At 39.9% G+C, this 15,254-nt stretch overlaps 1 protein-coding gene across 23 annotated transcripts in view; it reads left to right on the top strand.

Moving 5' to 3' along the window:
• Nucleotides 1-14,067, top strand: part of Mp (collagen XV/XVIII-type protein multiplexin) — a 354,149-nt gene extending 340,082 nt beyond the window's left edge. For 16 of the 23 annotated variants that reach the window (XM_069337781.1, XM_069337780.1, XM_069337769.1 and 13 more), the window contains 4 exons: nt 254-271; nt 2,781-2,975; nt 8,494-8,609; nt 8,905-14,067. In XM_069337781.1, the coding sequence (XP_069193882.1) occupies nt 254-271; nt 2,781-2,975; nt 8,494-8,609; nt 8,905-9,214 (639 nt within the window). In that variant the 3' untranslated portion in view covers nt 9,215-14,067. The remainder of the gene's footprint in view (nt 1-253; nt 272-2,780; nt 2,976-8,493; nt 8,610-8,904) is intronic. The other 7 variants (XM_069337770.1, XM_069337767.1, XM_069337775.1 and 4 more) reach the window with 1 other exon arrangement.
• The last annotated feature ends 1,187 nt before the right edge of the window (nt 14,068-15,254 follow it).

The following is a 15,254-nucleotide window of genomic DNA, read 5'->3' as shown; positions in this document are numbered from 1 at the left end:
TAATCTTTTTGCTATTAATTGTAGAGCTTAAAAGTGTCTGAAATTTGTTCTTCCACATTGTTCATTAATATAGAAGCATCATAGGATTTCTACCAACTTATTGTTAATAAATGTGATGTGATTGCTTCTTCCCTAAACTGATGAAAACAAGCCAGAAATTGTCATTAGGGCTCAATGTGTGTGCCTAAGTTTTAAGGAATTCATCTGTAAAATAAGCTAGATAATATTTCTTATTTCCCATTGCTGGCATCAGCGAGGATTTCCTCATATGGTAAGTGCATCCCACTTAGATACAAATAGGGGTACTATATGTAAAAAATGCCAAAATTATGTTCTTAACACCTTAATTGTTAAGCACAAAGAAAATATATTTAGATGTGTTTTTATTGGTTAAGATGTCAGTGAATGAGAAATATTTTGCATGCAGTCATCTCATCAGTTCAATAGGAAATGGAATGACATTACCATAGATGAGGAAATTAACTCATTGAATAATTAATACAGTAGTAAGGTAAGTGTACATTTTGGCAAGTATGGATTAACATGCGGTACAACCTCGAATCAGGCACTGTATAGGACCAGCCCAGTTCGTTGCAACAGGTGACCTTCAGGAGGCATGTGCGTCACTCTTTTATTATCATACACAATAAAAATTCATTATCATATTATATAATGTACCTATATATTATTACTATACTAAATAATACTGTATTATAGTTTTATTTACCTTATTGTTGGAGTATGTCCATCTTGAATTCTCATTGAGTTGTGAATACAGTACAGTAAATACATACATTATGCAGTTAGCACTGTGTTGATTATATAGTTCTGCTGTATGTTGAATACTACAATACAGTTTATGAAAACTATTGTACACTAAAATTACTACAACTTAAATTTTAACACTGTGTACTTAAATTTCACACTTGTTCTAACTGTACACTTCACACACAATGTTCTAGATGTTTGCATTGGCTTTGTTCGTGCTCGCTGTTGCTGTGTTGGTTTCAGCTGCTTAATGATTCTCAGGCAGTTTTCCTGTTCTTAATATTATGCCTATTCTTAAATCTTTCCAATCATTCTTCACTAGCTCGAAAATCTGGAATGTTCATCTTTGAACATCAATCACGTTATCATGGATGGATTGGTGGCCGACTAGTGGGCAGGCTGTCGGGCGGAAGGGTGGGCAAAGTGGGTGGGCAGCTATTCAGGCGGGGTGGGTGGATTTGGGCATTTAGTGTGGGTGGCTGGATATTTGGGTGGGCAGTGTGGCTGGCCAGCTATTTGGGCAGGCAGTGTGGGTGGCCGACTATTTGGGCGGGCAGTGCGGGCAGTAAAGGTTTTGTTTTACTGTTTTCAATTGTACTTTACCTCATAGTCATTGCGGGGTTGAGGGAGACGATGGGGAGGAGATTAGTTACGGTGTGGATACCCCATACTCCCTGGCGAGATCAGTCACACGAACACCACACTCATGCTTTGCTATGATTTCCTCCTTCAAATCTACAGTAATTGTCGCTTTCTTCCTCTTGACAACAATATCTTTAGGAAGCAGCAGCTTTGGCGATATCGTGGGTTACAAATTGTAGTCACAAAACCACAAAAAAAAGGCACAATAAATGCAGAGGGATGCTTATCCTGCACGATAAAACAATAACACTCGTCGGAGGCATTTGAGAATTTGCTAGAACCATCGGGAACGTTAGGAAGAGCCACGTGGTTTTTTCGTTAACCGAGTGAAAGCTCGTCAATCGAGACAGATTTTCTTCGAGTGGCTCGTTTTTTACCTGAAAGGCTCAAAGATGGGGCTGCTCATCACCCGAGATTCCTCTGTACAGTACAGTATATCATATTATATATTTTTGGCTTATATATTTAGTTTAACAATATTATTAGGATAATAAAAGCTATAAAAATACTTATTTTAGAAATGATTTATTCATTTTATTATTTTGAGGCCGTAAGTCACTGAACTGTAGCGCCGAATTTGAACGAATAGCACATGGTGCCGTGTGTGCAGGGAATAGACCAGTCCACCCGTGCTCGAGTTGATTTGAAAGCTAGAGCCAGTAACATGAATAGTTTCTCAAATAACAGATGTCTATCATATTACAGCACAGTATATTTTTTGTTTTAGTTAGTTTAGAAATATAATTAGGATAATAAAGATCTATTAAAACACCGGTTTTAGGAATGATTTATAAATCTGACACATTCAAAATCACGAGTCACTGAACTATGATGACGCACTAAGGAAAAGCAAGTGAGGTTTACAGTACAGTATTCCCTTATCTGTCCATCCTCACACATCTTATTTCATCCCAGAAAATATCTATAAGAAGATTTCAACATATTTAGCTAGCTATTCAATCTTCAGCTTTTAAATTAATTTACATAGATATATGTGCCACAAATCAGTGACTGAAAATCATGGAAACTCAGTCGTTCACTTGTGTGGACCAATCTGGCTGATGTTTGGTTAATAGGGTTCACTTGTGTGGTCCACTTGTCCACTTGTGTGATCTAACTTGTCATATGAAGGAATTATTAATTGTAATCAGTGATAGAATGGGGAAAGTTTTCCACCACTCTGTGAACTGTCCCAACATCGTGAGGAAATCTGCACATCCCCCCGCTTCGGCAAACCAGAGTACCAGTACGTCGAATCGGGTGAGTAAATTCGGCCTGAAAAGTGTGCAACTTAGCCAGAGGTTCGCCGAATTGAGGTTGTATTGTATTGATTATGAAAAACCTCTATGTAAAATTAGTTCTCTTTGCAGTTACGGCTAGCGGCGCTGAATGAGCCCTTCACCGGCGACATGCATGGTGTGCGGGGAGCAGACTACGCTTGCTACAGGCAGGCTAGGAGGGCAGGCCTGAAAGGTACCTTTAGGGCACTTCTGACTTCTCGGGTCCAGAATCTTGATTCTATTGTCAGATATTCCGACAGGGACCTGCCAGTTGTTAATCTTAAGGTAAGACAAGCAATTTTTGTAGACTGTTGCATTTAAACAGTGAAAAGCTATCTATTTGTTCAGTGTACTACTGTCTTGTATACAACCCATGTAAATTACTTTTTCCTAAAATATCCCATCAGTAGCTCCTCAGTGCTTATGCGCTGATACTGTACTGTACTGCTAAACCTAAGACTAATGCAAGGCCTTGTAGGCCCACACTGATCTTCTGAGAACCAGGACCAGAATGAGAGATCTATCTAAAACATGAGAAAAGTTAGCAAAACAAACACATTACCACTAGAAAGAAAAAAAGAAAAATGAAGAAAATGAAGCAAGCAAAAATATGCTACATGTGAACAGACCTTACCCTAATGTGTCCAGTCAAGTCACCTAGGGTTCCAACTCATGGCCTACCAAGTACTACCTCCCTCCCTCACTCACCTGGTATTGGGTAGCTTGGACAGCTTCTGCTGAGACCTAATCACTGCTTTTGTAGCCAGCTAAGTGGTTTGCCTTTTCCTGGAACAGTTGTTGTGTGTGCAGGAGGGGGTCATTGCTTTGTTTTTGTTTAAATTCTGATGCTTTACAGTTGTTTCAAAGTATCCACATTGTTTCTACCTTAACTCTTATTTTGCTCAAACTCTGAGTGAGGGTTACAGTACCTGATGGTTGGCTTGAATCTCCCTTGCCCCACCATAGGTATCTTTTCTGAGGAGTTCAGTTTCCCTGTACAGGTTGGCTCCTTTTGAGTTGCCTAGTGTCTAAGTAGATATTGTACTTGATCATTACTGTGAGGAACTGATAGTCATGTGCTAGTGTGTTGCACCTGGCCCCGACTCATGTGTGTTAAAGTAGCTTATGTCTTTGATGTGTCTGCACTTAGGCCACGGTTATGTAACACTATATATGTAGCTTTATGTACCTTTCTTTGTTGGGGATTATGTTGGGGTTAGGTGTTTGACTTGGCGACAAAGTTTCCCTTGTGCCTGGGCAGGCAGTTATCATTGCATCCGAGAGATTTGTCTATCCATTTTTCACTTTTAGTTGGGACAAAGTAGATCCCTGGCCCAATTCATTGCTAGACTTTGCAGCTTGCAGCTTTCCAGATTCTGATATGGTGGTTTTAAATTCAAGTGGATATTTTTGTTACCCTCTTCATTTTGCCTGTTGATGTGTGTGTGATGTTTATTAGTCATTTGACTTTAGTTCTTTTGTGGTAAACCCTATTGATTGCATAGTTAATGTCTTTTGGCAGGTTTCTTTCCAGAATGCTATTATAAATCATGTAAGTCCCAGTGTCTTTGGAGGATGTCCTCCCCTACCCCTTAAGTGACCCATGAACCTGCTTAACACTTTCGCGCACTGGGCGCGCAAGCCCCACACTATCCCAGGTGGGTTTTAGCGTTTCACGGGAGCACACGGTAATTTTGAAAAATGTGTACTCTTTTCAACTTTGGTCACCTCAATTCTCGTCCTAGGTCTTTCATTTTGGTATCATTGTGTTCGCAATAGAATTCCCAACAGGAGTATATGCATATAATGTCAAAAACCGCAGCATGCTCCACCTGCCGACAAGATGAAAGTGGACCAGAAAGAGAGAACTGCGCCACCCTAAGATGCCTCTCATTACATTAGAGCACGGTAATACTGAAAAGTGTATACTCTTTTTCCACTTTGTCATCTCAATTCTCGTCCTAGGTTTTTCAATTTGGTATCAATGTGTTTGCAATAGAATTCTCTACAAGACTAAATGCATATAAAGCCCAAAAGCCCAATGAGAAAGTGTGTATTACCCAGGAGCACGCAAGAGCAATAAAATGTGTACACTCTCTTCACTTTGGACATTCTCAATTCTCGTCCTAGGTCTTTCATTTTGGTATCATTGTGTTTACAATAGAATTCCCTACAGGAGTATATGCAAATATAAAGTCCAAAAGCCAGGTGTACCACCCATAGCAAACAGAGAAAGTGACGGAGCATAACCCCAGTGAGCACTAATAAAATGGGTACTGTATACTCTTTTCAACTTTGTTACCTCAATTCTGGAACTAGGTCTTTCATTTTGGTATCAATGTATTCACAATGAAATTCCATACAGGAGTATATGTATATAATGTCCAAAACCGTGGCGCACCCCTCCCGAAGACGCCGCCACTGACGCAATGCTGCGTCGTTACCGGAAGTCCATCTACTAAACGAATGATGCAATGCTGCGTCGTTGCTGAACTAAAGTGTTAACCATTTACTCCTCTACTCTGACCATCATTAATGATCTTTTGGACAAATGTTATTACAGTGAGCCAGTCCCTCTGGGTGGTGTCCTGCTTCTTTACTGTTCCCAAGTGAGATATCACCAGCTCCTCTTCACCCCAGACTTGTTTTTTTGTCAATACTTAAATATTTTGCCTGACATTCAGTTTTACCAATATGTCCCAGGTTTGCCCAGTGATGGTGAGCAGTTCAGGGATTAGCTGGGATTTAGAGTTGGATACTTCTGTTAGCACTTTTGGGGTTTGCTGTGTGATCTGAACGTGGCACCCAGTGTCTACACCCTTCTTATTCGAGTAATAATGAGACATTTATCTTCTCAGGGTCAGAGTTTTGCCAATGATATTGTTATTTTCCAGTATACTCACTTTGGTTTCCTGATCAGCTTGCAGAAGTAATAACTGGCACTTTCTCAGGTTTTAACTTTAATGGGGTCAAGTCTGGTATGCTCGGATGACCTTTCTTTCTCATATGTTGTTGACCCTATTGTGGCTGTGCTACCATCTTCTGGTGTTAAAGGTCTTGGTTTTCCTGTCAAGACCTCAAGTGCCTGTTGAATAGCCTAGACTTCACATGTGTGTTTTACCCTCTGGGGCTTGCTTTGGTTGAAGATGTTTTACAACTTCATTTGGTGGTCATCTTTTTTGCCAGTGCCTGGAACCACATAAAAAGCGCAGTGTTTTACCCGAGACAGATGTTGCATAGCTATTCACTTCTTCAGGTTTTTGGGATTGTATTTCATGGTGCACTCCCTGTACGTTAGTCTAACTATTCACAGGTGCTTCAGACATTTTCTGGTTGTGCCTCGGTGACTCCTGGTCCCTCCCCCACCCTCACTTCCAGGTACGTTAATGTGTGGTTTTCAGCTCTGCACTGATGTCTGTTGACATGGGGAGTAAGTCTCCAGTAGGCCACTGATGTTACTTGTATGTGAAGCTATCTGAATGAGCTAGCTACAGAAAGCCACCAAGGCCCAAGCAGAAAAAGCTGTTTCATTTCAATCAACACATTTTCTTTCTGGGGTTTAGTCCCTAGCTATCACCATGCAATCAGATATGCTCTTCTTGCCTATAGCGGGCATGTATCATGGCAAGGTAGTGTAGTATATGTCAGTTTACATACATATAGGCACCATGACAGTCAATAATATACATTATATGATATGAGGTGATCTACGATGTGACCGCAATGTTAGGACCGTGTTGTGAAGCCGTGTTCTGATGCATCCTGTGGACTTAACTACTAAGTCTTTATTCTGGCTTATCAGAGCTGCTTCTATTGTCTGCAGTGCAGTTTATATTTAAAACATCTAACATCCTCACAGATTCTCTCCCATTTAGATATTTCACTCTCTGGAAGTGAACCTGTTTGCTTAACCCTTAAACTGCACAATACATATACATGTATAGCTGGGGTGAGTAACTGTCGCAGAACTGTGCACCACAGCTATGTATAGTTGGGAGTACTACGTAAGATTTAAAAGTCCCGCGGCTACACGGGGTTCACATCAGCTTCCTCAAGGCTCCTGCAAACAAACGGCATTTAAAAAAAAAAAAATTGTGGGCGACATTCCTGGATGTAAGAACCTCAGCCTTGTCTTTGTGTGAATGAGCAACCAACAGCACACAGTATGAACTAACAGCACTGCTGTTCAGCTTAGCTTGTGACCACAGCATTGCCTAAAAATGTTAAAATATATATGTAATTGGTATTATTTAGCTATGATAGTATTACAGAAAACCCCTGACTGTGATAAAAATTACCAGGATTCTGATAATAGCAGGATTATTGTGATAATTAGCACTGTGTGTAGTATGGTGGGAGGAGTAATGCTGAGGGAGGGAGGGAGGTAGTATCGTCTGCTGACTGTGTGGCCACCTGTTATTGTCTGAAATCACCATATCAACTTAGTGGTTCGCTATGGTGAACACAAATGTAAATACTTTATATATAATGCATGTATTAGTGTAATAACACCATAAATAGTATGATTGGAGGAGGAATGTTAGTGCGTCTGGCCTTGAATGAGTGAGGGAGGGAAGCAGCATCAGCCGACTCTGTGTGGCGACCTCTGTTATTGTCTAAACTCACCATACCAGCTTAGTTGTACAGTTATGGTGAACAAAACATGTAGATACTTAATATATAATGTCTGTATATAGTGAATAAAAGCAAAAACAGTATGGTGGGAGGAAGAATGTTGGCGAGTGAGGTGTTGGAGGGTAGGAGGTGGTATTGGCTGGCTGGTGTGTGGTGGCCACTCCTCATTGTTTTGACTCACCATACCAACTTAGTGGTTTGTTGTTGTGATGAACAAAACGTGCAGATACTTGTATATATAACCTGTGTGTATATAGTGTAATAGCAGCAAAACTATTTGTTTAATGAACATAATAATTGAATCACTAATATGCACACCATAATTTTGATTACAGTGATGATTCGCACATTTATTAAAAATATACCACACTACACACTATTGAATAATATTACTGCAGAAAACTAAGAAAAAATCACATTGAAATAATTAGGTAATAATATCTTTGTGGCAACTCCCATCTGACAGCTCGGGCGATACTGACCCCTGCGACGATTGCTCTGTCAACACCTCAATTATGCCAGACTTCCTCGTCCTATTGCGGCCAAAATATGTCGCCTATGATTCCTCTCCCCTCCTGGTCAGGGAACACAAATGAACACTTTTATAAGACAATTATTTTTTTTAATTCTTGCACCTGGGTGTGTTGCAGACTATAATCACAAGAACAGCCCAGGGGTTAAGCATGGAACTGCAGCTTCATGATAGTCATGTGATGAGTGTTTTGGTTTCACCTTTACTTCTTTCCTTGAAGTGGCAATATGAGGTATGCTATCTGGCCAAGCTTTCTATCTTTTCTTCTGCTTTCTGTTTGTCTTTAAGTTTGGAGAAGATGGTTTTCTCAGTTTTGGGTAGCTCTCTGATCCCTGAGCTCTCTTTGCCTTATAGTGTATGTCCAAGCCTGGTCCTGGCTCCCAGTAGGTCAGTGTGAATTTTAGGATTAGTGATACCATCAGATAAGCACCAGGAGGCCACTGAGGGCCTACGATAATACTGTAAGCTGTTTCATTGCATTCACAAGTTTTTCTCTACAGTATTTATTTAATATCAAAAGATGAAATATGTGATATTTGATTTAATCTTAGTTGGTTTCTCAGATATAATTTTATTAGTATATACTGAGCAACACCAAGGCAAGGCATAGCAATTGTACTGATGCATTCTATCCAGGGTGAGGTGCTCTTCAATGCATGGAGTGAGGCATTCTCAGGTTCAGGTGGGGTCTTCGTGCAAAAGCCTCGCATCTTCAGCTTTGATGGCAAAGAAGTTTTGACTGATCCAACATGGTATGTGGTTGATATGTGATCCATAGGTGTGCTAACCTTGTGTGGTAACCTACAGTATATGATCATAATGTTCAAATACAATTTATTTAGTAATAATAAATTAGTTGTCAGATATAATTTAATTTGTAACAAAGTTTTTGATTTAAGGTTACATTTAATTTGCATTAAGTAATTAACAAATAAGTAATTAATGTAATTTAATGAATTTAAAAAGTAATTAATTAACAAATATCTACTGGCATTTTGATTGAAATTACATATGAAGCCAGCCAAATAATATGTGACTCCCCTGCAGGCCCCAAAAGTATGTGTGGCATGGATCAGACCTGGATGGTGAAAGGTCTCTGTCATCCTACTGTGATGCCTGGAACAGTGATACACAGGAAACCATAGGTCTGGCCTCCTCCATGCTGAAGAAACGGCTGCTAGGCCAGGAGCGCATGAGTTGTCACAATTCTTTCGCCGTGTTATGTATTGAAGCAACCAGTCAGACAAGGTATCGGCGGAGACGCCATGCAGGCTCCAGGGAGCAGGAACTGACCATCCAGCAGTACCAAGAATTCCTTAAGTCCCTAAATACAGACCAAGATGACTTGAACCAGTGAGGGACTTTTTCAGGGACACAAAATAAGTAAAAACAATTTTAATTTTAGTTTAAATGGTCTCATAACAGTAGTGCACAATACATATGTTACAAGAAAAATGAGGAAAATCTTATTACATATGTTTTTTAGAAGCAATGTGTAAAATGTCATGTGTTTGCAGGTTATGTATGGTACTCCTTGATCATGGTACAGTAATCGTTTTATGTATGTACTGTATACACATTTACGTTGAGTCACAGTATGAAATCAAAGGGTGTGTGTGTGAGAAGTTTTTGAAACACAGTGTGTATGTCAACACTTATGGTGGTGTAAACAATAGAGGAAGCACCGTATATATATATTTTGGGATCTCGCTACCAGACTGAATAAATTTTCTGGAAGGTGCTTGATCAGGCACTGATGGATAATAATGTAAAGAATACAGACTTAATGGTGTCTAAGTTTTGCATTTTTAAACTTTTACACTTGAGTTCTCCTTTATTACAATTTAAACTACTTACAAAATGTTTTTCCAGTTATGTTAAAAACAGGAGTAATATACTGTAGGTGGTTAAATTGGGAAAGAAATTTAGTTCTTGACCTTAGAATTTTATTATTTATGTAGTGTGTAACATTTTAAGAATCAAAATAAGAATTGTTAGCAAGCACATGACAATGCATGTGGTGTCACACCTTAAAATATAGATCACTTGGATTATCCTCTATGTATTAACAGTTCTTCCATGAATCTGTAGGTGTAGTAAGCCAATCATAAGAAAAAGACTACATTTTCATTATCTAGAAAGATAGAATTATCATCAAAATGTTTTATGAGGATTTACGTCACATTCAAAACTACTTGCCTCTTACATTTTCTGCATCTCCTAGATCTGGGAGCTTCTAAAGTTTTATGTTAGACAATTGAGAGGTCAGCTTTAAAATGTACTGTCATAATTACAATAGTCAACCAGTAGTACAGGTTATTTGCTAAAAGTCATTAAAACAAGAACTGTGCCCAACTCTAAGATATGGCAAGACAAAAGTAACATGCTTATGTTTCACAATGAGAAAACTGATCAGATGAAATTGGATCCTTTGTAAACCACATGCGTCTTCAACAGCGATCACATACATCTGGAAAAAACTGTCCAATTTGGGGAAAGACCATTATGAAAGTGAAATAAAAAGTCACTTTTATTTCCTCAAATTAGTTTTTTCCAGATGTATGTAATTGCTGTTGAAGACGCATGTGGCTTACAAAGGATCCAATTTCATCTGATAGGTTTTCTCATTGTGAAACATAAGCATGTTACTTTTGTCTTGCCATATCTTAAAGTAGGGCACAGTTCTTGTTTTAATGACTTTTAGCAAGTAACCTGTACTACTGGTTGACTATTGTAATTATGACAGTACATTTTAAAGACGACCTCTCATTTGTCTAACATAAAACTTTTAGAAGACTTAAAGAAATGATTGTTTTTGTTTGTTTGGTTCTTGAATATAAGTATAAAATGTTAATCATAACTCGCCACCATTACTGAAGATCTGACTAGATGGTTGAAGTATGTCAAGTTTGTGTGTGAATATGTCGTGAGGCATTTCATGTAAACATATCCATAGTTAGGGGCATGCATGTAGCCGACTTGTGGATTAGCAGAAACATATTTTCCTGCCTGCACTGCCCTGATGAGTCATATTGTATTTAAAATTATATTAAGTGTAAGGGAGATATGTAAGTTATGTTTAAATAACTATATCATTACTGATGTTCCTGCCGAGCATAGTATTGAACAAAGTTAACTATGAGGGAAAAATGCTTGAATGAATATAATATGAAGTCTTTAGTGCAATTCATAAGCACAAATTATATTATTTATTGAATGTGAATCTCGCTTATTATTTGTTTATTAACTCCAGCACTGCGCCAGCCGAAACAGGATCATGTTAGTACTGTGTGAACTCGATTATCCGGATTCCGCTGAACCGAATAATGGGGTCATCCGGACAAAATCACATCAGGATAGTTTTATGTCCACATCCGGATGACCGAAGGTTTGTCCAGATACAAATACAGGTAGAAATTTTACCGTATATGCTGGCATATAAGTCAACATTTGAAGCCTAAAATTCTCTTCCAAACCAAGGGTTGACTTGTCGCCGAATATAAAATATGAACCTTTACCACTGACAGGTAAAAAAGTGAAATGCCTGGCCTAACACTTGTTGTACACCACTTCTCATAAATTTCTTGGCAAACTGTTGAGGGAGGCAGAGGAGGAGGGGGGAGGGAGCCAGCCATGCAGGCAGGCAAGGAGGGGAGGAGGCTTAGGCAGGGAAGGAGGAGGGAGCCAGGCAGGCAGGCAAGCAGGGATGGTAGAGTGGGTGTGGGTGTGGGTGTAGGTATGGTGGGTGAGAGGAGTGGTTGTGGCAGATGCCAGAAATGGGTGTAGGTGTGGTGGGTCTTTGAATGTCATGTGGGTGTCTACATTTATTGCTGTAGTGTGTGCTGCCACTGGAAGTGGCATGTGTCACGTGTCACTGTGTGTGTACTAGAAGGATAGAGGTGACTCGCATTAACCCTAGCAAGGGGGTGTGTGGCAGTCGGGGAGGCCGTAGGGTCTCGGTAGGATGGAGGTGGCGCAGGAGTTGTTTAATCACACATTTTTTTTCTTTTTGCTGTGGAGGGCTAGTTATAAATATTAAATAACAATATAATATTTGAACAGTATTTGGTTGGCTGTTTATTCATTTAAATATTTACAAGAAAATAAAATGGGTTTTAGCACAATTTAAGACACATTGTAATGTCATCATACAGCAAGTGTTAACACCCATGGGGTGAGTTGGGAAGAGCTAGCATGAGGGTGGGTTGAATAGGAAGGAGACGTGTAATCATCTTTCTGTCTGTCTAATATTGTCTTGTCTGGCAGTCTGTGCACAGACTTAGTGGAGCCTATACATCCTGTCAGCATCCTGACAACCTGTCTTCCCAAAAGAGATGGGAGGGGGAGGATTGGGTGATGACAAGGGTTGGGAGGGTGATGGGTGGAGGGAGGGCAAAGGTAGGGGTATGGGTAGGGAGTGTGTCACCTGCTCGTCTGCCTGTGTGCCCTCATGCCCAACTGCCTGCCTGTTTGCCCACATGCCTGACTGCCTGCATGCCCACATGCCTGACTGCCTGCATGCCCACATGCCTGCCTGCCCACATGCCTGACTGCCTGCCTGCCTGTCCAAACCACCTGCCTACCTACCCGCCCATCCAAATCTGCCTGCCTGCCTGCCTGCCCATCCAACCATCTGCCTGCCCGCCCATCCAACCATCTGCCTGCCCACCTATCAACTCGCATGCTTGCCCCTCACCCATCAACCCACCTGCCTGCCTGCTCGCCCATCCGTCCACCCACCTGCCTGCCTGCCTGCCTGCCTGAACCCTCGCCTACCAACCATCAAGCCTATCTGCCTGCCTGCCATTCATTCATTCATCCAGCCATCCAGCCCAAAACCCACCCACTCGGGTACCTGTCTGCTCGCCAGCTTCCCCTGCCCACCTTCCTGCCAGCCAGCTAACCAACCAGCCCCCCACACTAATTATAGTGTGTGTGTGGAAATTCAAATTACGTTGGTTGTGGTACAAAAAGATTGTGTATATCATAAGTATTGAAACTTGCATGCATACAAGGTTATCTTATCTTGAGATGATTTCGGGGGCTTTTTGGTGTCCCCACGGCCTGGTCCTCGACCAGGCCTCCACCCCCAGGAAGCAGCCCGTGACAGCTGACTAACACCCAGGTACCTATTTTACTGCTAGGTAACAGGGGCATAGGGTGAAAGAAACTCTGCCCATTGTTTCTCGCCGGCGCCTGGGATCGAACCCAGGACCACAGGATCACAAGTCCAGCGTGCTGTCTGCTCGGCCGACCGGCTCCCCAGATGTGAGGCGGCTCACATCTGCTTCCTCAGGCCTCCAGTAACCATCCCTCATCTTGAAAAAAAACAAAACAGAGTCCCTCACTTTCCTTCCATTGGCCTTAGTAACATGCAGGGGTAACCACAGTAATTTTAACACCATCAAGAGAGAGAGATTACCATTATATATTTCAGACAAAATGTGTGCTATGTCCAATTTTAACATTGAAAGTATGAAACGACACAGTTGCATATACATAAATTGTTATATACTGTATTAGTATGAATAAATATTTGGTGTACATATATTTATACACATATACCTTTATACAGGTATATGTATATTTTCAAAGTTATACATAATGAACACCAACTTTGACACAGATACAACTTGGAGCAAAAAAAACTAAATAAATAAATGTGAGAAACATTGAAAATAAATCAACAAAATTATTCCCATGTGGCAACTTCCTAACCTAAATTTTACCAAAGAAATGCAACATCTCTGGGCCAATACAGCTGGCCTGGAGGTTGAGTTTTTACTAGCATTTTCGCACTTTCTGGGTGCTAATTAACAATATAAAAACAAAATATGCTGTTTTTGGAACAATTTATTTTCAGCACACCACGAAAATGTATTATAAAAGGTGCGCAGTGCAGGAATTAAACCCATTATTTTCCTTTGTACTGTATTTATATTTTCTTTTATATTTATAAAATAAATATTATATAAATATAATATAATATTTATATTATACACATGGACAAATATTTTTTTTAATGTTAGGATTATTATTTTGTTTTGCTACTCTTGTTTTATGCTTTTTTATTTTTCCAATGGGGAAACTTGCATTTGAATGTGGGAATGTAATGTACTTTACTCAAATATTTTAAACGTTTGTTTATTTCACTATTCCAAAGAGTTCATATAAAATATTTGGATAAAATACATTGTCCCCAAGCTGTTACCAGACCTCGTAATGAATCCTGTAAGAGTAGTTTGTTTTCATTATATATAATGAGCCAAATAGTTTATATACGAGTATAGAAGTAGTGTGTATATGTAACATAGTGTAAAGACTCGCCAACAACTTGAACATTTGCTAGTCATATTGAGAATGAATGTAGGTATGTTTGTATTTTTTGTAACAGCTACCCATTTGTTTCTAGCTTTATAAATTAAACTTAAGTGACAGTAAATTATAATGTGTAAAGAATTTTACACTTGTGATTGGTATTACAGAGAGAAAAGCTACAAAAAAGAACACAAGAAAGTGAGAACAACTTCACTATATATTTATGTGCATTATCAATATTGAAAATTGCAGTCTAACATAGGCTGCTGTATTTCAAATTATTGTACAGTATTACCATATTCTTATTGAGAGATTGTGGAATATGAGACTTTGGATATTTATCTTGCACCTGATACATCTATTTTGTATTTACATTTTCATATTTATGGGTCATTTTATATCTCAAGACAAACAGGTTCAGAACCAGTGAGACAGTGTACTGTACAGAGTACTAACGTGATAAATACAGGAGTGTAACGGTTCTATTGTTACGTAAAGTATGGTGACAAATAAACACAGACACTAAGATACTATATATATATTTGGTCGAATATACAGAAGTACACAGGTGATACGTTGGTGTGAGTTGAGCGCACTGAGCGTTGGTACAGTATCTCGCAAGTGTCTGCTCTAGACCACACTTGAAAGTAGACTAGTTAATGTTCGCTACACCGCTGCTTATATTGCTCGGGCATCTCACCGTGTTGCCCGGGCAACGCCTCACCTCATTCATCTCCAAAGGTTGACAGGAACATTAACACTATATTTGGAGCGAGTATATTATTGGGATAATCTACTCGCTACAGAACTCCCCCTCCCAGGGGATGAAAGGAAAAATACTTGATCAAGGAACTTAGCTGGTCGGCGAATTGTACGCCCTGCTCGAGTTACATAACCATCAAAGTTAACTTCCTCCTCTTCGCTGATGTCATCTAACTGGGGTCGTAGGGTGGGAGGTCGCACAGGATCGTCCGTCGTCGCAGGATCAGGTTGTGGTGCGGCTGGTAACTGGGGTTGTAGGGTGAGAGGTCGTACAGGATCGTCCGTTGTCGTAGGTGGCGGTGCTGCTGGTAACTGTG

The sequence above is a fragment of the Procambarus clarkii genome, chromosome 38, assembly GCF_040958095.1.
Source record: "Procambarus clarkii isolate CNS0578487 chromosome 38, FALCON_Pclarkii_2.0, whole genome shotgun sequence".
Taxonomy (NCBI): domain Eukaryota; kingdom Metazoa; phylum Arthropoda; class Malacostraca; order Decapoda; family Cambaridae; genus Procambarus; species Procambarus clarkii.
This window is presented reverse-complemented; position numbering and strand designations above follow the sequence as displayed.